This window comes from Ambystoma mexicanum, chromosome 6q, assembly GCF_040938575.1.
Source record: "Ambystoma mexicanum isolate Mex_15411 chromosome 6q, UKY_AmexF1_1, whole genome shotgun sequence".
NCBI lineage: Eukaryota > Metazoa > Chordata > Amphibia > Caudata > Ambystomatidae > Ambystoma > Ambystoma mexicanum.
Genome location: NC_090937.1, coordinates 928,165,991 through 928,191,091, shown reverse-complemented (window position 1 = coordinate 928,191,091; position 25,101 = coordinate 928,165,991). Strand labels below are relative to the sequence as shown.

The 25,101-nt window shown below is 44.0% G+C and overlaps 1 protein-coding gene across 3 annotated transcripts in view; it reads right to left on the bottom strand.

The window, feature by feature from the left end:
• Positions 1-25,101, bottom strand: part of WDR17 (WD repeat domain 17) — a 2,439,098-nt gene that overhangs the window by 1,568,018 nt on the left and 845,979 nt on the right. For all 3 annotated transcript variants that reach the window (XM_069631441.1, XM_069631439.1, XM_069631440.1), the window contains one exon: positions 2,732-2,814. In XM_069631441.1, the coding sequence (XP_069487542.1) occupies positions 2,732-2,814 (83 nt within the window). The remainder of the gene's footprint in view (positions 1-2,731; positions 2,815-25,101) is intronic.

Sequence of the window (25,101 nt, the reverse complement as noted above, 5' to 3'; positions counted from 1 at the left end):
GATTACTAAAGAATATAGAGAGGAGGGATGTTGGATCTAGGTTGTTCTTTTCAACTTGGTAAGGGTAATACCAAGTCTCATCTGGCAAATCACCCTTGCCTCCATGAGGGACGCTTCCCCCTCCATGATCCTCCCTCAAATAGCCACCCCCAGGGTTAGGATCAGGAAGCATCTGCCTCAACCTGGCCAAAAATGGGGAGGTTCTCCTCACGGAAGCAGTGATGATATTGCCAAAGTCCTCACAGCATCCTGACCCATATGCATTATACACTTACAAAATAATTCTGTCACCCAAATGAAATGTGAATATACTGTGAAGGTATAAGAGTAGATGGGAGGGTTTGGTGGTGGGTCCAGACTGTACATGTTTACAAAAGGGGTTGATGGTGACTAGCATTGAGCAGGAAGGGCCCAGGGTTGGTCTGTAGAGATGAAGATGGTGCCAGAAGGACGGAAAAAAAGGAATGAGGGAGAGAGGTGGTCATTGATCATAAAGGGACTGGGTAGGTAGGAAAGCTGGGATTGGAATAGGTGGCCATTCGTGGCCCTCTTCCTGCTCCTACCTGCAAGGCAAAAAACCTCAGGGTCATCTTCGACTCCACACTCTCTTTCTCTCCTCACATATCTGACGTCTCCAAGAAGTCACACTACCAGCTACACCTCCTCAGGGGTATCCTTCCTTTCCTCTCCTTCCCCCAGAAGCTCACTATCTCCAGAGCCCTGGGTCTCTCGAAGCTGGACTACTGTAACAGCCTCTATCTAAATCTACCTGCCTCTACTCTCCGCACTTTGCAATTCATCCAGAACAGGACTGCGAGACTTGTCCTTGGCCTCAAGCCCAGGGACCGTATCTCTCCAGGACTGAAATCGCTACACTGGCTCCCAGTGGCCGCGAGGATTAAGTTCAAAACCCTCTGCATTGTCCAAAAGGCCTTCTGGGGCCTTGGGCCAAAATACCTTCAACTCTCTCTTCCTAAATATCTTCCTTCTCGAGCTCTTTGCTCATCCACCTCCAACTACCTCAGGGTCAGCCGCTTCTCCAAGCAACGAGCTGGGGGTAGATCTCTCTCCGCAGCAGGGGCCTCCCTCTGGAACAGCCTTCCTGCCTCCCTGAAACTTGAGGAGAACCATCTCCGGTTCCGGAAGCACCTCAAAACCTTCCTCTTTTCCTCCGCTTTCTCTCCCTCTCTCCCCTGCTAAAATCAGTAAACCTGCACTGAATCTGCAACTGGCCACTCACTGATCTTGGTCCTTGGCCCTGCCACTCTTCCCTGCACTGCCTACCTGCACTACGGGACTGTCTCTGTATCCTACAGCCTCTTCTCCCGGCACTTACCTTACACTTGCCACCAGCTGGCCCTATTATTTATCTTGTATTCTACTAACCATGTACTGCACTCTCCTTGCACTTGCCACCAGCTGGCCCTATTACTTATCTTGTATTCTACTAAGCATGTACTGCTCTTCCCCTCTCCCCTTCCCCTTGCACTTTTCCCAGTCCCCCTACCCTTGCACTTGCGTGATCTGAATGACACCTGGCCTAGTAGGATCGTTGTCTGTTCTCCCCTTGTTCCCCCCCGCCTCGTCGCGCCTTGAAACACTTGTGTATAGGCGCGTTACAAATGCCATATCATACGTAAGTAACCATGTAGCCATTTTCTTGCGAGAGAGGCCTCCTCCTCATGACTCGCCCCCCCAATCTCTATCAACCCATTTACTTTTTCACCATTAATTCTTTTATAAGTTTTAATGCAATGTGTGGAACTTCTCTGTTGTCAAATTAACATTACATATTAATTAAATCCAATGTTTTAACATGGATGCTTTGTGTGTGAAGCTTTCAACAGTTACCTCTAGATACACATTGCCAATTGGTTGAAAATCAGATTCAATAATCCACATGGACAATTCCTTAGCAGTCCTTATGTTTTGTGAGCACCTATCTATTTGATTAGTATTATTCGCCTGGTCTAGACAAATATTTGGAAGAAACTGAGCTTCTAAGAACCTCAGACCACTGGAATCCATGCTGCTTCCCATTGCATGATGCTCCAATGGCTGTTGATTTACAGTCAAGGCTCCAATTGCCCAAAGCCCTCTTCCCCACTGGCTATGTAAAGAAGAACAATGATCCTTCCTGATCTTACTCCCACAGTTCCCATTCCACTCCCTTATCCTCCACACGCCATTTTGGTAAGCCAGCCTTCTTTCACACTCTCTAATGAACTGTGGCATTCCACGGGATGCAACTAACACCCAATCTAGGAAACCGATGAAATAAATAAATACAATACATTTTCAAAATGAGAAATAATTTAAAGAAAATGACACATTTTTAAGTCTACATAGCTGAACATCATCGAGGGACAAACCAAGTTGTGACACCAATGCCTAATTAAAGAAGCAAATAACTCCGAATTGACCTTGCCACAGGTTAAGCCTACCCTCAAAACATGGTGCCAACCTACCGTTTCATGATCAGTGATCATCTCCACTCGGGACTAATAGCCATGTCTCTGGATGTGTAAATGGAGTTTGGACAAATAAAACAGTAGGTGGCAACAAAGAATTTCATTGTAGAGGCATCAGTATTGGAAACCAAAACATAGTATTGATATCCCCAATAATTGCAGCATCTTTCAAAGTGGCAAATGCATGAAGAGTGAAGCGGTAATAATCTGAGTGCAGGTGTACATGTCTTTAAACACATTTCATAGCATATGGTACTCACCAGAATCCATCACCGCTACATGTAGCAATTCGTTTAGAATCCTTATGACTCCAGGCGATGCAGAATATCCCATTCTTCCCATGCTTCAAAACACAGAAAACACGCGTTATTTTTAGAACACTAGTAATTCTCTTCAGGTCTGCACTGATTTCTCTACCTTTTAAAACTGCGTCATACTTTAAAAAGCTACCAAAATATTTAACTTGAACTAACACTAAGAGGCCTCATCATGAGTGGGGCGCTAACAGGCTATTAGCCCTACTGCCAAACCCCCCCGGTGCTATCAGCGCCGGATCACGGGTTTGGCAGAACGGTAAATCCCCACTCCCCATTGGGCCCATTTGGGAATTTCCCATTCCCCATTGGGCCCAATGGGGAATGTTCAGCGCTATTACCGCCGGTGGTATTACCGCCCGCAGTAATAGCACCGAAAATAGGCAAAATCGTGGCCTGAGAGCTGGGGGTAAATCTGCCAAGTCTGTGAGTGGCGGTAATAGCGTTACCACTACATTTAAGGGTTAGCGCCAAACTCGTGATGAGGCAGAAAGTCTGAAATGACAATTTAACACATGCTGCAACTGTTATTTGAACATTCAGTATGTGTATTGCCTGCAAACCTATTACATATCTTGCTTATTTCAGGTATTATATCTCAGTTCACCTATTTTACATTTCTCCGTGTTCGTGTTTGTACTGAGCTTTTTCATTAGAAGGGACACATAGGGCTCGATATAATCGTGTCATTTCATCTAGATGCTTTAATTTATAGCGTGCTGTTGAAAAAGCTCCTTCAACATTTGAGTTGGAGAATGACTTTTGATATGAGTTTGGTATATTGATTTCTAAGGTGTTTAGGAGTTCAGATAAATTAAGGAGAGGTGTCCAGGGCGCCGGACATCTGGATATGTGGTATACGAACAAATATTTTACACTTTTCTTTGTGCTTTGCATCTACATTGGGGTTGGGGGTGTGGGGTTCACGTCTCATTATTTTATTGAGGTTTTAGACCTAGTTGTTGGTTCTCTACAGACCTGGAAACCTAGGCTAGGTTTAATATTCAGAATGGATGGGCTCTTGAGAACATTTACCTTGAATGTGAATGGTTTAAATAATTTGCGAAAAAGGAAAAAGGTTATGTCTTATCTAAATGGTTTGAAAGGTGATATGTGTCTTCTACAAGAGATGCATCTAGTTAAGGAAGAACTTGATGTTCTAAAGAAGGGATAGGTTGGAAGAGTGTATGGATCAATGTTCAACTCAAGATCTAGGGGTGTAGCGATCTTGATTATAAAAAATGCCCCTATAAACGTTTTAAAAGAATTTGAAGACAAAGATGGTAGGATTGTTGCCATACTGACTAATATTCAAGGTACTGAAGTAATTTTCTGTAATATTTCTGTAATATTTATGCACCTACGGTTGATGACGGCTCCTTTTTTAGGAAGGTGGCTCAAATTATTCAAGATCTGGGATCAAGAAATATTGTCCTGGGTGCAGATTTTAATGCAGTTCTTGATCAGAATGTGGATAGTTCCAGCTTGAGATTTGGCAGGCCAACTAACATACACTCTAAAGCTCTGAGGGACCTTTTAATGGAACACAATTTAACGGATGTGTGGAGTGTTGAGAATTCAATGACCAGGGATTACCACCTTTTATTCAGGGGCACATATGACATGTATGTGTTCTTTGTTATGACCAGAGGCTGTATATGTTGCTGACTTCCGGAAGGATTACTGAAAATTACTTAAATTCCAATATTGGAAATATTGTATTGTCAGATCATGCTCACGTCATCATGGATATGAAGCTTGACTTCGCTTTCAACAAAAACTATACATGGCGGATGGGCACTATGGTTTTGGACAATGAAAAGGGCATGGAGAAAATGGCCATAGAAATAGATTACTTTGTGAAAGAGAATTGCACAGGGGAAGTCTGTCCTAACATGGTCTGGGAAGCCTTTAAATGTACAGTGCGGGGTATGCTCATCAGTTTGGCAAGTGGATTGAAGATGAGATCAGATTGTAGACATCGGGAATTGGAGACAAGTATTAAGGACATCACTAAAGATTTGATGTTTAATCCTGGAAATTCAATTTTGTTTCGAAAACTTAAACACTTGCGTCTGGAATTGAGAAACCTGATTTCAGATGAAGCAGACAAAAAAATGTTTCAACAGAAATGTACATATTTTGAGAAAGGGGAAAAATGTGACTGTTGGTTGGCATTTAGACTGAGAAAGAGGGAGTCGGAAAGATCTATTACTTCCATACGAGGACAAGCTAGCCAGATTACTTTCAGACCTAAAGAAATCAACAAGGTTTTCCAGAATTTTTATTCAGATCTGTACAAAAACGAAACATATATTTCCTCAGATGATGGTGGGTTCCTGTCGGGATTACCGATTCCAACAGTTACGAGAGTGGAATCAGTTTCCTTAGATGAAGATATATCATTGGATGAGGTGAAAAAAGCAATCAGTAAACTGAACGGGAAAGTCTCCTGGACCGGATGGTCTACCAGTTGAGTTTTACAAGTGGCTGCCTAACTCTGCTTTGTCTCTCTTGTTGGACATGTTCAAATCATCCCACTTGAATGGTTTACTTCCGCCTACTACACGACATGCTATGTTATCAGTGTTCTTGAAAAAGGGAAAAGATGAGACTTTGACATCCAGTTACAGGCCAATTAGTTTGCTCAACGTCGATAACAAAATATTGGCCATACTTCTGGCTCTGAAATTAGAAAATGTATTGCCAAAATTGATTCATCCTGATCAATCGGGTTTCGTAAAGGAGAGGAATACCGCAAGCAACATAAGGAAACTATTGCGCACTGTTTCTGTTGCTAGTGAGCCAACGGAAGACACTGCAGTTCTTTCCCTAGATGCAGAAAAAGCCTTTGACAGGGTGAACTGGCAATTCTTGTTCAAGGTCCTGGAGAAGATGGGAATTGGTCCAAATTATATTTCCTGGATTAAACTTCTTTACAACAAACCAATGGCTGACGTGAATACTAATGGTCTAAGGACTGGAACATTTAAATTGGAGAGAGGAACGAGACAGGGATGTCCCCTCTCCCCTTTGCTTTTTGGCATTAGTATTGCACCTCTGGCGATGGCGCTATGGCTGGAGGAAAATTTACAGGGTGTGAGCTGTTGGGGTGTACAACAAAAGGTGTGGTTTTATGCAGACGACTTGCTGTTGGTCCTGAAAAATCTTCAGTTTTCAATTCCAACTCTTGACAAACTATAATCGACTCTCAGGTTATAAAATACATTGGTCCAAGTCAGAAGTACTACCATTGGCACCGTTTTGTGATAAGAACTTTGTTACACAGTGGGGATTTAAATGGTGTACAAGTAAATTACAGTACTTAGGTGTTTGGATCTTACCGAATATATGTGAATATGTAACGGATAACATGAATATGGTCTGTACTGCATACGTTTGATTCAGAGAGATGGTGTGCTTTACATTTGTCCTTGTGGGGGAAAGTTAACGCACTGAAAATGGTCTCCACACCAAGAATTAATTATGTACTTAGCATGATTCCCCTAGATATTGGAAAGACATTTTGGGAGGAATTGGATAGGCTAAAACAGGGATTTGTATGGGACCATACAATGCCGAGGTTGAAGCTATGTAAGTTACAATTGCCCCTGGAAAAGGGTGGCCTGGGTGTACCAAATTATAGATCTTACCACTTGGTTTATATGTCGCAAACATTAATATAATTTATGAAGCCAAATCCAGATGAATGGCTGTGTGCTGAGAGTAGTCATTTTGGTCCTTTACTCCCTAGAGCTCAGTTGACAACTGTATCAAAATTACCGGGTGTGGTTGACCCTTTGACGAAATGCCTGCATAGTTCATGAATGAGTCTGAATGACTGTTTGGGGTATGATGCCTTGAAAGATCCTAATGCTTCAATTTGGTTGAACCCAGGTATTAGATGTGATGGGAAAACCTTGTTTTGGTCGGAATGGTTTCTGGCGGGAGCAATGGGTGAGCGACCTCTTTGAGAATGGAAATTGGTTGACTGCAAGGGCATTGCTTTCAAAATTCAATATTTCACGTTTCTGTGCAAGTGATTACCGTAAAATCCGAAGAGCTGTTGGAGATATTGACTTAGAGCAAAGTCTAGATATTACCTTGTTATGGCAGAAATCTAAAGTAGGTGGAGGTGGTCAGGTGAGTTGAGTCTATGGTTTGATTGCAGGAAAGTTTGTAAGCAATGCTTTGTTGAGGGAGGAATGGAGTAGAAAGATTGGGAGTGCTATTGAAGAAAATCATTGGTTACGTATTTGTGCTAATACAAGACTATGCTCTATAAGCTTAGTGGAGAGGTCCCGACAGATTAAAATCATTAATAGAGTATACTGGACTCCTGAAAGGCTGTTCAGTAGAGGGATTTCAGACAACTCAGATTGTTGGTCGTGTGTTCATGATATGGGTACATTTGAGCATATGCTTTGGACGTGCACCAGAGTGCAGAGCTTTTGGTTTGAATTTGGTAGGCTTTGTGATGCAGTGTTGGGTGACAAAATAAACTTTGATTTTAAGACTTTGATTCTCGGTAGCGACGTTCTTTTGGAGGATTTATCATTATCTCAAAGGAAATGGGTGTATCGAGGTGCGTTGGTAGGGAAGAAAATTATTTTGAGAGGGTGGAAGACAACAAATCCTGTTCTGATTGAGGTTTGGATTGATGAAATGCATGATATGGCTGAGATGGAAAGGGTTATATTTCGTAGGAACAGGAAACGTATTGTATTTTAGAGAATATGGGGTAGATTCCTCGCAATGTATTGATTTCTAATTGATGATTTGATGTAAACCCTGGCTGTGGGTGGGGGGAGGGGGAGGTTTTGTAAATATGTACAAGTTACATGCTGTGAGCTAATTTGTTTTTGGAATATTGTTGTTTCTTTAAATGCTTCGTTTTTGTTACTGTTATAATCTTAAAATAAAGTTTCAACAAAAAAAAAACATTTGATTTGGAGACGTTTCTCAAGTGATCGGGGCACACACATTATGTCTGTGGTTGTAATGTTATGTTAGTATAGGTAGCAGCTGTAAAGTCTAGAGTTAGCTATTTTCATGGTCTTTTGACCCTGTCTGCTGCTCCAGTGGGAGGCAAGAGCTGCTCGGGGATGCGATGTTGCCAAATGGGACCTTGCCAAACAGTGATGTTGCTCAAGATGCCATTGTCGATGGTGAGTATGGCCTGTTGGCTCGGTGTGATCATCAGGCTGTGGCATTTTATGCAGAGCTGTGGTGTTAGTGTGAGACTGTTCATCAATGAAGAAAGGTCAGTGTTGTCACTTGGCTGGTGGAGTCTGTATGAGTCATCAGTGGTTAGAAATAGATCATTAGCAAAGCCCTAGGTGTGGCTAGATTAAAAAAACATCTCTGATGGGATATGGGTAACCTTTGGATGCATAGAACACAGAAAACACCAGTGCTAAATATTGACACATTATTTGTGGTATTTTCACAAAAACATATCTATACCGCTCAAAAGACAGCAGTAAGCCTTAAAATACCAATGGTAGCATGGCCAACTCATTCTAAAAATACCCCTCTTTTTTACGTTTAGCCATACTGCCACTGGGCGCAGTGTCTTTTTTCTGGGTTAGTCTTGCAGCACAGCCCAGCACACATTACCGCTGGCCAATACATGGAGCGTAATCACCTGCTTTGTCTATTCACAAAATGCAATATAACTTTGATGTTGTGTAGGTGCCTGCACACTGGAAATACCCTGAGCTCTGTGTGCAGGTGTTTGTATGTGTTCTGTGTTATGACCAGAGGCAAGCCTTATGGCCTGTTGTGCTAGTATACATCGGCTCGGGCTTTGGTATGAATATTGGTTAGAGAGGTGCAGTGTTCCATTGTTTGATGTCTTTTGGGAGGGATGTTGTTATTGTATGTGTTTGAGTTTACAAATTGAGAATATTAGTGTGGGAAAGTTAGCACAAACTGAGCTCGGACATCAGGGAGCACTGTGTAGCACAGAATGCAGAGGGGCATCAGAGTCCAGAGTTACTATGGGGCACCAGGGAGCAAACTACAGTAGGGAGCAAAATTACACTAGGGAACACATTACAATGGATCCTGGGAAGCAAAGTTTTATTGGGCCAAATTGCGGACACCAGTGAGCAAAATTACAGTATGGCACAGATTGTAAGGTCGAACCGCAGGGGGCACAATTATATTAGGGGACATGTTAAGGTGGGACATCAAGTTGCACAATTGTAGAGGGACACCAGGGGGCAATGTTACAGGGGGGTGGAACATCAGGCAGCAGAATAATGTAGGCCACACATTACAGTGAGAATCCAGTAAGCACAATTCTAGTAGGGCGCATTACTGTGGTGTGCAGGGAGCAAATAACAGTATGGCACACATTACGGCGGGACACCAGGGATAAAAGCACAGTAGGGCACCTATTAAGGTTGGACAGCAAGGAGCAAAGTTACAGCAGGGCATACATTACAGTGGGAAGTTGGGATGCAAATGTTGCTGCACGGCACACTTATGGTGGGACACCAGGTGTCAACATTACAGTAGGGCACACATTACAGTGGGAGACGAGGGAGTAAAACTACAGCGGGGCACTAAGGAGTGAAATTACAGTAAGGCAGACAATTGTCACTAAGAGAGCATGTTGGGTCAGAGATGGCTTATGTTCTAATCAGAAATCTCCCATACTGTGCAAAACTCAGCAAACCACTTCTTTTCTCTGCACCAGAGAGCGCTTTATCTTCCAGAATCCTAAGAAAAAAGCTAAATTCCAGCCAATGCATTTAACAAAGAAATTATAATTAATGCAGCTGCCTCGAGTGCTTAATTGAGATACACAGAGCATAGGGCTATAGCCAATCCTTGCCATATAGCATTCATGTTAAACAAGCTTTGCAATGCAGACTATACTCTTGTCAAATACATAACGTATGATCTCAGATTCCAATTCCGGCTTTACCACTTTACCACAATAGCAATCCTGATTCCTGGCGCCCCAGCTTCCTTGTTATTACTCAGAAACTAGGAGATCCTAGATACAAGTTAAATGCTAGTATATCCAAATTTAAGACACACTGGACATCTAAATTGCACTTGTGTTCATTTGTTCTCTAATATATATTTTTGAAAGTGTATCTGTTTGTCCACTATAGAAGTTAAGGGGGAACTGCCTAGAGGGCTCCAAAGGGGTCGAACAGGAGCAACCTTTCACGATAAATCTAATGGTTGGTTGAAAGTTGCTATAATGGCATACCTGGTGGATAAAATTAGAACTCACGCTCATTTTGCTTAATTTAAAGTTGCTGAAGTGGCACCCCTGGTCGATAAACTTAGTTGTAATAGATTTATTCGGATGAAAAAAAGACATCCATCAAACAAGCACACGACATAGCATAAAAACAAACATAATATACATAATGAATAAAACTTACACCAACATGTTCATAAGGATCAAAAACGCAGACTTAAAAAAAATCACACTGACACATTTTTAAAACAGCATCCTATCCCCGTAAAAACCCTTTCTTGTATACATAGGAGCCTTCAAGTATGACAAAAGGGCCTGTGTCGTCAGTTCAGTTCCTGTTGACAATAGGAACATCATAGCAGGTCTGTACTGACGTATATCCGTAATTTGTAAAAATCTGTAATAATGTTTGTTTCCTTATCTTACGATAGCCTGGGCAAAATAAAATAAAATGTCTCAAATTCTCTGTCACACACAAGACAACTAGGGTCATCTGGATAACCGGGCCATTTGGCAGTATTTCCTCTCAGCACTAAGCAGTCAAATCTGGCCCTAGTAATCGGCCAACAGTGGTGCTTCTTCCCAGCCCAAACAAGACACGGATGTAAACTCAAAATCCCACTTAGGAGCTTGTGGTAGCTATCAGCATGGGAAAACTTTAAGAGACTAGAGGGAATATTTATCTGGACCTCTTTAAGACAACCCTCAAAACGTCAAAACCACTAAACATACCACACTAATGCTTAAAGGGTCCCTTGCTTCTCCAGTACCTTCTTCTAACTCAGTCCTGCATGGTAACTCATTAAATTACAACATACTTATTCCAAACAGTTTTTTTTATCAAAAATATCAATTTATTTACTCTCAATAAAAACACCACTAACAAATACATTCACAATTATCTCAACAAAAGACAGCATCTTGCACTTTTGTCTAAGTTAAATTATTACACATTTGCCACTATTTTTGGTATCATTGGTCACAGACAATTTCTACATAACATTCTATTTTCTAATACCTATCTCTGTTATTAAATAGTTCATCGGTAGAAGACAAATTTTTCAGTTTTTCATTTACTTTTTATATCTTCTCCTTTCTTCACTGGGTACTCTAACTTCCCCATAAAAAACGTGCTCTACTCATTCACACTTATGTCATTCATACATCCTTTCATTCTACAATCCACACTACCCAACATGTTTCTTTCCTTTATCAGTTCTCATAATTTCAGGAAATTCTTCAGGGGTTAATTTTTGTATAGCAACAGTCTGTTATGTAGTGACCATTCGGTCTTCTTGTATTCTTTATACTTCTTGGTCAAGGCTCATGTGTTCGGTTCACATTTGTTTCATTTCTGGGCCAGAATTCCACAAGAAGGTATCTGCGAGAAGCAAGTGTATGAAGAATGGATTTAATTATTAACCTAACTTCTATGCAGTCTTATTCCTACATTCGGGGTATACAATTTATCATGAGAGAATATATTCTTCCAATTCTTCAGTACTAGACATGCACAACTTGGTAAAGGACATTTTCACGACACGACATCTTTTCATAAGGTGGTTTACCGTTTTTCTAGTGACTTACCCTCTCTATTTTTTACCGTAATTCCCCTGTTCTTAAAAAAAAGGGGCATTTGACCTTCTGGCTTTTATCTGCAGGTTGTTTATTTACATCCATCCAGGTATCTATCTCTAGGTGCTTCCTAATTCTCAACACTTGTGTACTGCCTTTTTGGGTTCACCTTTTGCAACATCTATCAATACAGAAATGTCACTTGCAGTTATTCCTGGTTAGACTGGTACTACATATCCTATGTATAATAAGTATTAGCTGGTGTTACACTTAGTTCTATGGTATGTACCTTAATTAGGACTTCCCATGTTAGAGTCCGCCATGTGTGCTGTTACCAGCTTATCCCGACCCTTCGGTGATCTTTGTACGAGATGAATGCCTCTTTTAGCTGCAATGGTTACGACCTCGGTCGTCCCGGGTTCCCACGTGATCTATACACGGCTTCTTAGTGTTCTAAACAAAAGGTGCATCTTTAAAAATTGAAACATTCCGCCCGCGTGATCTTTAAACGGCTTCTTGGTGTACTCAGCGCCAATATCTCTTATAGCTAACTCACGGGACATGTCTTTAGAAATAGAGACATTCCGCTCTGTTATATCTCCCCCCTACAGTCTTACATTCGCTGTCTCGGATGTTTCGCTTACCTTCTAGCTAAAGGGCTTGATCCATCTGCCTCGCGGGTTGCTGTCGGCGTTCTCTCGCTTCTTCTGACTTCAGTCGTCTCTGTTCACATACCCGGATGTTGTTGCCCGTGTCACAGTCGGTTCCTCCTTCCGGCTTGTGTCCATTTCCATGTTCTTTTCTACATTGTTGTAGATAGGCGCGGTTCCATCTATCCAATGATATTCCGTCACGTCATCATTCTGGAATTACAGGTCTTTTTTTTCTTTTTTTTTTTTTTTCTTGCCTTCGTTACTCCGTATTTATTTCTTTCTTCTTTGGTACTGCCTTTCCTGCACCACAGACAAGGATCTAATTTCCTGACCCATCAAAATTGTGTTTCACATATGTTTCTCTATGCTTTTTTCAACATGTAAATGTTGTGTTCAGCTACAAAGCTGAACACGTTAATTTCAATCGTATTTCCTCATCGCTTTTTGGACAACACTATACGATTTTGATGCAAATTTATATCCAGTTCAAGTGGTAGCATAACTTCATTTTGTATCACTCGATTTTTTCATTGAGACCGTCTCACAGCATTTTGTTAAAAAAATTAGTTCTTTTTCTTTTGTTAATAATTTCTTCCTGTCGATGTTCATATCATTACTCTCTTTCACCTTGTAAACCACCGACCACTTTAATTCTTCTGCCTTATGGATCATTTCAACGAAATGTCCTACCATAGGGGCAGAATGAATTCTGTTCCTTATGCAGCCTCTTATGTTCCGTTATCCTGTTTTTTCTTTTTCTTTCAGTCTTCCCTATATAGATTTTTTTGCAGGGACACCATATCACATATACCACAAATTTGGAATTGCAGTTAGTTAGTGTTTTCTGTCTCCACTCATTTCTCAGTCCAAGATCTATTTGAGTTGATTTCTTAGTTTGAGAGCAGCACTTACAACTGCCGCAAGGTACATGTCCCTCTAGTATTCTCATTCCCTAACTCTCTGTCAGTGTTGGTTGAAATTTATGTTGTTTTGTTATGTCATTGCGCATTATTTGGTCCTTCACAGTCTTACTTCTTCGGAAAGCTATTAGCAGTTTTTCCAGTGGGCTTTTTCCTTTCTCCATAATTGTCCAGTTTCGGTATATGATTTTCCTGATCCGATTTGACAGATTGCTATACGTGTTCACAAACACCAATTTGTCATTATCTTTTCTTTTCAATACCGGTTGTTGCTCAAGTAAGGCTTCCCGGTGATTATTGTCAGCCCTCTTCATCGCCCATGCTATCAGCATGGGTCACCCGTGCTACCAGGGCACGCTTAGCAACAATTCCTCGGGTCACTACCTCCTTTAGTGATCTTACGTCTGCTGGCAACAACACTGCCACCAGGGCAAACTGAACAGGAACATCACACTGACCCGAAAGGTCCTTGACTGTCCTTAGCCATGGAAATTTAGTCCACCTATCTCTGTTCAGCATATTGCTTATGATAAAGTGACATAAAGTTGCATTCTTGTTTCCCCAGATACTCAGCCATAGCTCACTCGGGGCAGCAACCCAATCATCCTCCCAGAAAACCATGCCCCGTTCCCTATGGACTGAGGCGCATGATGAGGAAGCTGGGAGCCCCAAGAGATTTTAAAAGAACCAGTTCTCCTTGCGCTGTAGGTCACTAGGCTTGCAATAATCCCAGAATGCTACTCCGTATTGGGTAGCTGCTTTAATTTGCGAGGTAACCTCCTTGAGAGCTGATTGCATGTGCTGTCCCTTACACCTTGCTAAAAAGCGATGTAGGCCCCCCAAATACTGGCTCATTTTCAGGGACTGTTTTTTCAAATGAGCACTGCCCATCAGGATCTCGGAAAACCTTAACCCCAAATAGTCATATTCAGCAACTCTTGGAATAACTTCCCCACAGCAAACTATAGGACGCATCTTAATAAGCTTCCTTCCCCCTTTACAACCCTTCATAAAAGAAGCACAGGCATCGACCAAAAGGTCTAGGGCCCTGGGGGTTCTGGCCATAAGCACTGTGTCATCGGCATATGCTAAAACTGGAAAGGGCCTGCCCCCCAGGGTCAAAAATTCTGCACCAGTATTCAGCAGGGCCTGCAATAAACCATTTATATATAACATAAAGAGTATGGGGGGGAGCACACACCATGACGGACCCCCAACCATATGTTGAAAAACTCAGTGCACCTTCCTACAGGTCCAAATCGAACATTTGCTCTATTGTCTGTATGTAGCTCCCGCAATGCCCCCAGGATAGCCGCAGAACAGCCCATGGACTCAAGCACAGCCCATAATTTTGAACGATCAACTTTGTCGAATGCTGTGCTTAAGTCCATGAAGGCTAGATAAACCAATTTGCCTGTACAAAAAACATAATTGGACACCAGAAGATACAGATTCAATACCTGCTCCAATGTTCCCAAACAGGGGCGAAAACCAAACTGGATATCGATCAAGATTGCCCCCTCTGTCAGCCAACTCTCTATGTGTCCCAGTAAGACCTGACCAAACATTTCAAATGATGTATCCAGTAAAGATATGGGGTGATATGATGCAGGCGAGGTTACATCTCCCTTTTTAAAAATAGGAAAAATAGTTGCTGATTTCCATGAGGGTGGATAGTGCCCTAAGCTCAAACAGGCGTTAAAGGATGTTAGGGAGAATTATCTTATAAGGCTAATTACCCAAACCTAGTGAGTCCCCCAGCAGCTCTGCTGGATTTTTGGGGTTTGTTTTTTTCTCCTGCTAAGAGGGAGACTCTTTTCCTCCCTCTCTTAGGCATGATTTGAGATATGTCTTTGACTTTTTGTGTGCTTATGGGCTATGGGGTCTTTTACTCCATAGGGTATCATCTGTTTTAATATGTGTGTTACACAGCACCCTCAGTGCAGTAACACAGGGGTGTCATAGTGACCCCCAAACATAGACTCCATACCCTGGAACTGACTACTGTCTCCCAGGGCATATAAAGTCACAATTGGCTTTACTAGTCTAAAATTGTGAACAGAACCAGTACAAACCATCATATTGTGGAAGTACTGGAAGGGGTTCATTCGATTGCCCCTGCGTCTGTTTCCAAGGGGGCACTGTCCAGTCCCCCCTTGTCGAGTTTCTGGCTGGTGGCAGTGGTTACCACGCAAAATATTCCACCGGAATATTTCCTATGGGATTTTCCCATTGATTTTAAACGCACCACTTTTTGGTGCAATGTTAAAGATACCGCTGGTTTATTTATTTAATATTAAATCACCGGTTGGGTCTTTTTGCCAGAACTCTTTTCTAAAATGGCATTCGTGTCCGTCTCTGTAACTCCAACCAAGGTCGGGCCCTTTGTTCCACTTTTTGGCGGGCTTCTCCACAGAAGCCCTTCAACTGTTGCCACTCTGTCTGGGTTCCACAGGATGTGTGGGTGGGGGAATTGGCATCTTGGACTGCGTTGCCTTAGCAACTCAAGTCGCACTCTGTTCCGATTGGCCCAGTAGCATGTATGAGTGACAGCCAGGCTGTTGAATGGGGTTTTTCTACATAAAAGCAGGGCTTTTGAGACTGGAACTTCAGAAGTCGCCACAGTACCTAAAGAAATCCAAAGAGGGGAGAAGCTGAGCCATCTGCAACGACGACACCACCATTGGAGCCCTGCTGCAACAACCTCACCACTTTCCTGACGACAAGAGAAGATCTTCTGCTGAAAGAGTCTTCTTTCTCTGAGCTGGTGGGATCAACCAGTACGCCATTTCGCCTTCCAGGACGTCTCTTGGTCGAATCGCCCGTGCCAAGCACCCCGGCCGGCCGGATAGCCAAGCTTCACCACTGTGACCGCGAATACCAGGAACGCACCTTTTAACCGACGAACTCCACGGCTGGTTTCTTCCCTGGGCAGTGCAACGACTCCAAGTTTCCTCCTCGACGAGATCATCTCTTCCCCTGGTCGAAACCATGAACTGCACCCGCTGCCAGGAACAACTGCCACCGCTGGAGCTTCCTCCACTTTAAAGGTACTGTGTTCCACCTGGCCTCCCTTTCTACGGTTTGCTAAAGGTGACCCTTAAATCCTATGCTTTCCAACTGGGTTGGCCCCCAGACCTTCTAACTTTACCTTTTGAAACACCCCAACCTCTTTTGAACATTTCTACAAAGAGTTGAATGCATTTCTCAACTGTGTGATCTTGGGCACATTTCACCTTGCTCCATTTAAAGTGGGCCTGGCCTATGAACTTTTGCTCTACAGTAGACTCTGCCTTCGTTAACTTGTTTTGGTCTCTTAAAAGTGATGGGAACTGTTTTATTTTTATGACCTGCCTTTTTCTCTCCCTTTTATTTAATTATTGGAGTGCCATCTAGGTTACGCGCTCACCTCTGTTTTGACAAAAAGTGGTGTTTTGACTTAGACTTGTCTAATAATTCTTAAGGGAGGTGTGTATACTTTTCTGATTGTGTTTTGAACTTGCTTTGATGAATAGTGCTAGTGTATTTTCTAAAGTGTGTGTTAAATAAATAATTATATACTTTTGATACAAAGCTCTGGTCAGTGTTTGCTTGCTCTACTGCGTTTTTAGCCCTATTGTGCATCCTCTGTATACTGCCTAACTCTTCTTGCGAGAAGTCTGACTGCTCAGCCAGAGCTACCAGGTAAATCTGGGTGGTACGGATTGCTACCAATTGGGTTTACTGCTTACTCCTGTAGTCTTAATCTTTTTGCAGTGTTCCCCAAGGGAACTGCACAGGATTTTGCCTAACAAAGGCCAGGGTCAACACTGGCGCCCATAGTTCAATTTCTTCCATAAAGAGGCCAGCCGGAATGCCATCCAGAACCGGGGCTCGGTTACCTGACTGAGCCCCAATTGCTTTTGCAACCTCTTCCACAGATAAACTTAGCACTCAACCATAGCTATTTTGCTCAAACAACCATAGCAAAAGCTAAACATGTGCTTAACAACAACCATAATACAAGTAAAATATATGCCAAAAATGAGTACAAGAAATCTGGGAAAATAAAGCCACTTAAGGAGTGCACATCCCCAGTGACAAATTGCCACCCAATAGACAATCAACTTTTGGAGACACCAGAACAGAGTCAAACCAGACAACAGGATGATGCAGCCTGAGAGGCAGTACAAAGATAGCAGGGGCCCCAGAACGATGGCAAAACAGAGAACAGGCTGATGTGGCCAGACAGCACAAATACAGCAGCAGACCTCACAACAAAGGCAAATCAGACAACAGCTCCATGAAGACATGCTTCAAAATGGCATCAAGAGACACCAGATCAACGTCAAAGAAGACTCCAAAGTAAAAGGGCCAGGCAAGCTGAAGCAATCTTTTTGTTTATGCTCCTGGTGGAAAGACACACAACACTGTGTATATTGAAGTGTTCAGTGACAATGTTAATCGTTTCTAAGTTAGGCTTTGTTAGGGAGAAAGAGCCCGGACCCCAACTCCTTTCCCCGGTGCCTGAGCGAGGGTAGGCCCCCTCACAACCTCTCCTTACCTGGCATGATGGCTGTGGGGACGCCAGCAGCAGGACTACAGCAAGGAGCCGGAGAGCGGGACTTTGGAGGATGGGGCCGCGCAGCACCGTCCCAAACTACGTCACGGGATGCTGTGAGTGTGACCACACTGGTCAAAGAGATGGAGGAGGCAGCGAATGCAAAATCCAGGGATGTAGCAGCCAGGACAGGACAATCCACTTACCCGCCAGGGATATTATTTGATAAAAGGCCCCAGGAAGCCAAGTTGAAAATACAGTTAGACTGCATGAAGAGGCGGCTGGACTTAAAAGCCCTTTTAAGCCCTCCCCATAGCTTTCCTGTTACACGCCCTCCAGGAAGGTAAGCTATTGGATAAGGTAAGTGGTCAATGCTTGGAGGGGCGGGGTATTTAGATAAGTGTGTGAGAGTGGTTTGGTGTGGGTTAGTTGGGTGAGGACAGGAGGCGGTGGAGGACGTCTGAAAGACCAGAGGAGGAGAGAGTGGCCAGAGTGCAGAAGCTATTAGAAAACAACGGGTATTTGTGTGTGAGAGTGGAGAGTGTGAGGAGTAAAGATAGAGTAGCTGAGTAGTAGTGGTAGTGGAGGTGCTAGTAGTTTTGGGAATAGTAGAGTGGTAGTGGGAGTAGGAAGTGATGGTTGGTAGTACCAGATGGTAGTGTTAGTAAGTAGAAGTCGCATCTGAGGTAGAGGGCAGTGGTAGTGAGTGATAGTGGTAGTAATGGTGAGGTGGTAGTAGTGATAAGGAGTAACAGTAGCGGAGGAGTAGTAGGAGCGAGGAGGCATCATAGGAGGAAGGAGGGAAGAGAAGATAACAGAGATAGACGTAGAGGTAAGATTGATACTAAGAACTGGAGTAAGAAGAGTAGTAAGATCAAAGGGTGGAGGTGGAAAGGCGGAGTGAGAGAACCGAGGGATAGTCTATAAACCTCATCAAATAATGAGTTGCGGATGTAGAGAAGGTGCACAAAAAAGTAGAAGGCAGAGAAATGAAAAACGGAAATGGAAACATTTGGTGCGGTCGACTTTGTTAAGAAACACGATTGTATATTAGACACAATTCTAAAAGAATACCAAGACGATATTAAGTTATTAAAGTAAGGAACACTTTTTCGAGACTAATGGGACTACAGTGAAGACCTGGTTATCACCTCCAACCTAAATAGGACTAGGTACTGCAAACAAGGAAATCTGGACTCCAATGCACTTGTAAGTACGCTCATATCAGTAAAGTCCAGGAAGTGAGGATGTAAGTAGTAGCAATGAATGTGTGAGTAACAAAGCAGAACAGAAGAAATACTGTTTTTTTTTAGCAGAGATACATTGGTTCTGAAAAAGGAAAAAAGTGTTTTATTAGGAACTTAGAAAATTGGGATGCAAGAACAAACGTGTGTAAATGCTGAGGAAAAAGAGGCAAACAATCAGGTAATACGAAAAGAAGAAACTGGGGTGGCAACACAGTCCAAACACAGAAAACAGCAGTAGTATTTGAAAAAAGTAAATCAGTAGTTCCCAATCTTTCCTCAGTGCAATTAAATGAGGAAGAAATGTAACTTTTAGTAAATACCTTTAATTGTTCACTGTGGGATGTTTTGGCCCACATTTGCTCTGCAATGCGGCATAACTGTGTTCTGATGGTGGCAAAAATTGTAAAATGGCCGCAAAACCCTTGTGTGCGCCAAAACCTCTGAAAATCGCGCTCTGCAAAGCACAAAATGATGGTGGCTTAATCTACCACCCATGTTGTCAGTGGTGGAACAGAGATCTCAGTCCTGAAACATATCACTGGGCTCCACAACAAGTGAAAATGAAGCACAGAAGGAAAAAGCAGTGCTTTGCTAAAGGAAACCCCAAAATCTTGCTTGAAATCCTTTTTCTTTGTTGCTGAAACTGCAGAACGCCAGTACAAAACACCCTCAAACATCCAAAATTCTTACTGAGTGCTACAATTCACTTAGTTTAAAAAATCATTGTGAACTTGCCAGGTCCTGGAAAGCTGAAGGCATAAAGAGATTTTCACAGCAAATGTTGCCTGCCTGTGGAACCTATCAAAAATCTGGGTGCAGTACCCTGGGCTGCCTGAATGACAGCTGTCAGGAGCCTGCATGACTGAACTTTAAACATGTACAAACTGTAATCAAATGTTTGCAATCTAAGAGGCCTGTTATTGAGAGTAACCCACCTTGTAATTGTTTAGATCCCACGGTTTAAAGTCTTGAATAAGTATTTAGCTGTGATCTGATCCCACAAGTTTGTTTTATGCTAAGGGAAACTGCAACAGAATTAACAGTAAAATAAGCTGGCTAAAGCTACCAAACTGGAATAACAGCTTTCCTCACAGAGGCAAGGCCTTTCCCTCCAAAAGGAAATCACACCAAAGCGATAATTATAGGGTGGGGGAAGAACCTGGGCTGCAGCGGAGAAGGAAACAATGAACAGCTGCAAAGCAGGAAATGCGAAGTGTGAGGACCGTCGTAAATGGCTCTTGGCAGGAACATTCCCAAGCAGGGGGGGTTCCTGGACTCCAAGGAGAGACCAAGGGGTGGAGCTAAACAACCATTTGTGGCTGAACATTCACAAATAACATTTTGTTTAAAGACTTGTAACTTGCCACTTAAAATTGTCAAAAATACAAAAGTAACATATTTGTGAATCTAAATTTTGGCTGCACATTTCAAGAAGCGGAAAAATCGTGTGACATGTTCTGGAAAGAAACAGCAGAAAATGTGATTTTACACGAAATGTATTTCTGCTAGAAGTATGAAACTTTATACACTTATGCCCATGTTATACGCGCACACTTATAGAAATTTGATGATAAATTGGACATTGTGTTCCTGATGAAAAGGGCAGAATTTGGTGAAAAGCAGACACAAGATCCCACAACGACGGGGTTTTGAGGAGTAGCTGCTACACAAAATATGTAATCTGTATATGCGATTGTTATAGAGGTTGCACAGGTGTAAATATGGATTGTGCCAAAAGTAGATTTGTGTTCAAGAGGCTAGGGGTGGACTGTAAGCCTCATAAACCTACACCATAAAGGTGACACCCTGTTTCTCTCCTCCTATTAAGGCACAGAGGAGACTCTGACCAATGACCTGTCAAAGGGGTCGAGCTTAGGCTAAACCAGCACACACGCCCCCTTTATTATAGCATAAATAGAGACAGCAAAGGGCAGATACATACAGACAGATTCACTCACTATCCTGATACAGAACTCTACATCTTCCTTGCTCCAGACTCCAGAAACTTGGCAAAGCAGAAAGGCCCATTGTATAGCTGAGCCATTTTCAGCTAGGCCTCAAATTCCAGAACCAGAACCCCACAAACCTAAGGGGAACCAAAAGAAAGCCGGGCTGCGCTGTACTGCTTACCTGCAGAAAATAATTTTCATCATAACCAAGAAGGGCAGATCCAAGCCAATCCTGTGCCGTGCTGTGACCAGAGTGCATTGCAGATCCAGTCCAGTCCTGTGCCGTGCAGTGACCAGAGCATCTTGCTGATTGCAGATCCGGTCTGATGTGCCCAGCTGTCTTTCCTAACTCGATCCACTTCCCTGACCAGAATCTTGACGGACCTGAATCCTGATGGTTCCATTTAAAACATGCCTAGTGAGTATCTATAGATAGAACTGTGTCACTAGCCTATGTACCTTGCTTAGTTAATCCCTATCTTAAACCCATCCTATCTTGTCTTCAGAACCTGATATTGTTATGAGTATTTTTGAATTGTCTGAAATCTCTATCCAATCCCTCCCATCTTCCTCCTGTGCTAGTATTGTTAAAACTATCTCTGCGCTGATCTTTTCTCATCTGAAGAAGACGGACCACTGCAGGCAGTCATTCTGATCAAGTGGCTGTGTTCCTGTGTGGTATTCATTCTATTCATAGTCATCCTCTAGTATAAGAAATCCTTTTTGTCATTTTAAAAGTGCATTCTCGTTTTCCATTCTTTCGCCTATCCCAAATAAACGACCTCCACTAAAACGTCCATAACTTCCTCCGTTTTTGTGCTAGAAACAACTTCTGCTTGTAGCTAACATCCACAGCTTTAAATCACATCTAAAACCGCACTCCAAAACCATATAGTTCTCCCGTTATCACGATTATGCCACAGTGAAAAGTTTGCCACGAATTCTGTTTTAGGAAAATTCTTACACGTGTAAAACAGCTTTTGATTGCTCCCGATTTTAATTTTAAGATTTCAAATTGCTTCTTGGTATTAAATCATTGCTTGTGTTTGTGTGCAACTATCCAAACTGGCTCCCATAAGAATTATAACAATTTCAGCAATTTAGACCATATTTAGTGTTCTTGCCGAGTCCATTGTAAGATAACTTTACAACCATTCTGACAGCTTGCCAGTCAATTCCGTTTCTCTCTTGTGTGTTGCTGGGGGAAATTAGGATTGATATTCTGTTTGAATTCTGCCATTCCTGAATACCTGCTCTCTCTTCTCTTATCTACTTACATTGCCTATTGGGGAGTAGAGGGGTGTGCAGGGGGAACTAGTAACCACAGGGCTATCTGATGTGAACACACACACAAAAGTATTCTTTCTGTGATGAATTGTTTTGCTCACTACTACTCCTTGTGTATTAAAGAGATTATCCATTGTTACATCACCCCATTGGTTATCATTGTGTACCCATTAAATCATATTGGCCCTCATTACGACCCTGGCGGAAAGTGACTGACCGGACCGCCACAGCGTAAATAGCGTTTCCGCCATTGCACGAAGGAGCAAAGTGCGGCCCATTCCGACCCATCGGGCACGAGCACCACGGCATGGCGGAAGTGCAAAGTCCGCGATGGCGGAAATGAACCCAAAACGGCCCACACCGCCGCCGTACGGCGCCCTAGGTGCAATACCGCCACCCATCACAGCGGACACCGCAGTGTGCGCCTACCGGAAAGTACGGTGACCGGAAATATACGGAAACGGAAGTTAAAACACGGGGCCGGAACGGGAAACATCCCGCCGTACACCTATAAAACCACTAAAACCACACAACCACTAAAATCACTACCCTGAGACACACCCCAACCCGTCATCCACCCTAGCGAAACCAAGAAAGATGGGAAAAGTAGCGAAGAAAGCGTGCGACCGCAAGCGGCAGGTCCACTTCTCCCGTGAGGAACTCACCGTGCTAACAGAGACCCTCCAGGAGAATGCTGCCGTCGTCTTCTGCACGCAAATGACCAGGACGGCACTTGCAAACAAGAAGGCCATATGGGCTCTGGTGGCACAGCGGGTAAGTGCGGTGGGGACCGCACCCCGCACCCCACAGCAATGCCGTAAGCGATGGGACGACCTGCGGATACGCGTCCGCAGCATACTCTCTGCCAACCGCAACATTGCCACAGCCACCGGGGGAGGTCCTGAATCACCCATCAAGTTGACCCCCTGGGAAGAAATCTGTGCCTCCACCATTGGAATGGAGAGCATAGAGGGAGTCGGAGGGATGGAGAAAGGAGTGCAGACATCCGAAGATTCAGGTAGGTGGCCCAAATAAAACAATGCCAAATCCACAAAGTCCATCCATGTGAAGTACCATGCGTCCACATAGTGCAACAGAAACACATGTCCAGGAGAACGTCCACACACATCGGCCTGATAGCGCACGTTAAAACCCACAATAAATACATAAATAATTAAAAACCCCTAAAACACGCACTACACGTGCAGCAGGCACACCCCAACTGCAGGCTGCCAAACAACTGCACCCTCACTCCACACACAAATGAGAGCACCTCCAAGGCCCCGACCCAAATCACCCTCAGGTACCACCCCAATGCATGTGATACAATGCCATTCCAATTCCCACAGACCCATCAATAACCCTCGCCCTCCTTTACTCCACCACAGGGTCCGATCCAAACGACGAGCTCCAGGACACCCCTACCAGCACACCTGCAAAGAGGGCCAAGACCAACGGCCAAAGACCCTCCACCTCAGCTGCACGCATCAAGACACGGCAGCAGCACAAATCAGGTGGCAGCACAGAGGAGGGAACATCAACAGGCACCCCAGCATCCAGCATGCCCACAACACCACCACCACAGGTCCCCCCAACGGATGCCACAGAAGGCACTGCTTCTGGTGGCAGCAGCACCATAGGTGACACCCCATTGATGGCAGCATGCTCCGACACAGAAGACGGGGATGTCGAAGTCAGATCCATCCATGACCTGTCCCAATCCCCCTGTCTGTCCCATCCCGTACAACATGAGGATACCACGCAGGGGCACCCACAAGACGACGACTGGCCATCCCCCACAAGCCCTGTGGCAGGGCAACATGAGGACAACAGCCCCTCTGTGACACCCCCGCAAATGGCCATGGCCCAGCAGAGGCAACAGTCCCTCGACCAGTTAATCGTGCAACAGCAGCAACTGGCCACGCTCCTCAAGGACCATGCCGATGAATGTGGGGGCACTAAGGCAGACATAGAAACATCAACTGAGACACTTAGGGCAGAAATGGAGAGAGGTACAGAGACACTAAGGGCACAAATGGAGAGAAGCACCGAGAGCCTGAGGGGGGAACTGCATGCGACGTCCAAGGACGTATGTGCCGAACTTGCCGCAGTGCGCCGTGTGCTCACTGAGCTCTCGCAAACCCTTAGGGACATGCATGGACGTGAGCAGGCAGAGACATCATCCGTTGCAAGTTCCGTCCAGGGCAGCCCCCAACGTAGATCTGGGAGGAACCTGCGCTCCACAGGCAGGGGTGCCCCTGATACCCGCAGAGGGGGCTTGCAATAGCGACTGCCCACTGACAATGAGCATCTTTGGACACTGGTGTTCGGGGGGGAGGTGGGAGGGTGGAGGGGGTGTGTTGGGCTCACTTGGGTGGCGGGTCGATAGGGTGTACAACATGATATCACATATGCCATAAAAAGTGCACGATCAACCAATGAGATGTGTGGACATTGATCTTTGTGTACTAGGCCATCATAGGCGTACAGTCCATATTGTGCATGTCCCAGACACACACAGTGCCACGAGTCCCGTGTCCATGTATCAGCCACCAGGCGTGAGTGCTAGAAGCATACATCAATGAGATGCTGACGAATGTCACGGGCCTCCGGTGCCTCGCAGACTCCTTGAGGTGCTGCCACATCCCCACCCTCATCATGACCATCATCAGGTGCTTGCAGTTCTGCGTCAGGGGGCATGGGCACATTTCTACGTACGCACATGTTGTGGAGCATGACACATGCCATCACCATCTTTGCAACCTTCTCATGGCGGTACAGGAGTGCCCCGCCAGACCTGCTGAGGCAGCGGAAACGACCCTTCAGTAGGCCGAATGCCTGTTCAACGACTACACGGGTACGTGAGTGGGCATGGTTGTAGTCCTCCTCATGCTGGTCCCGTGGGTTCCGGACTGGTGTG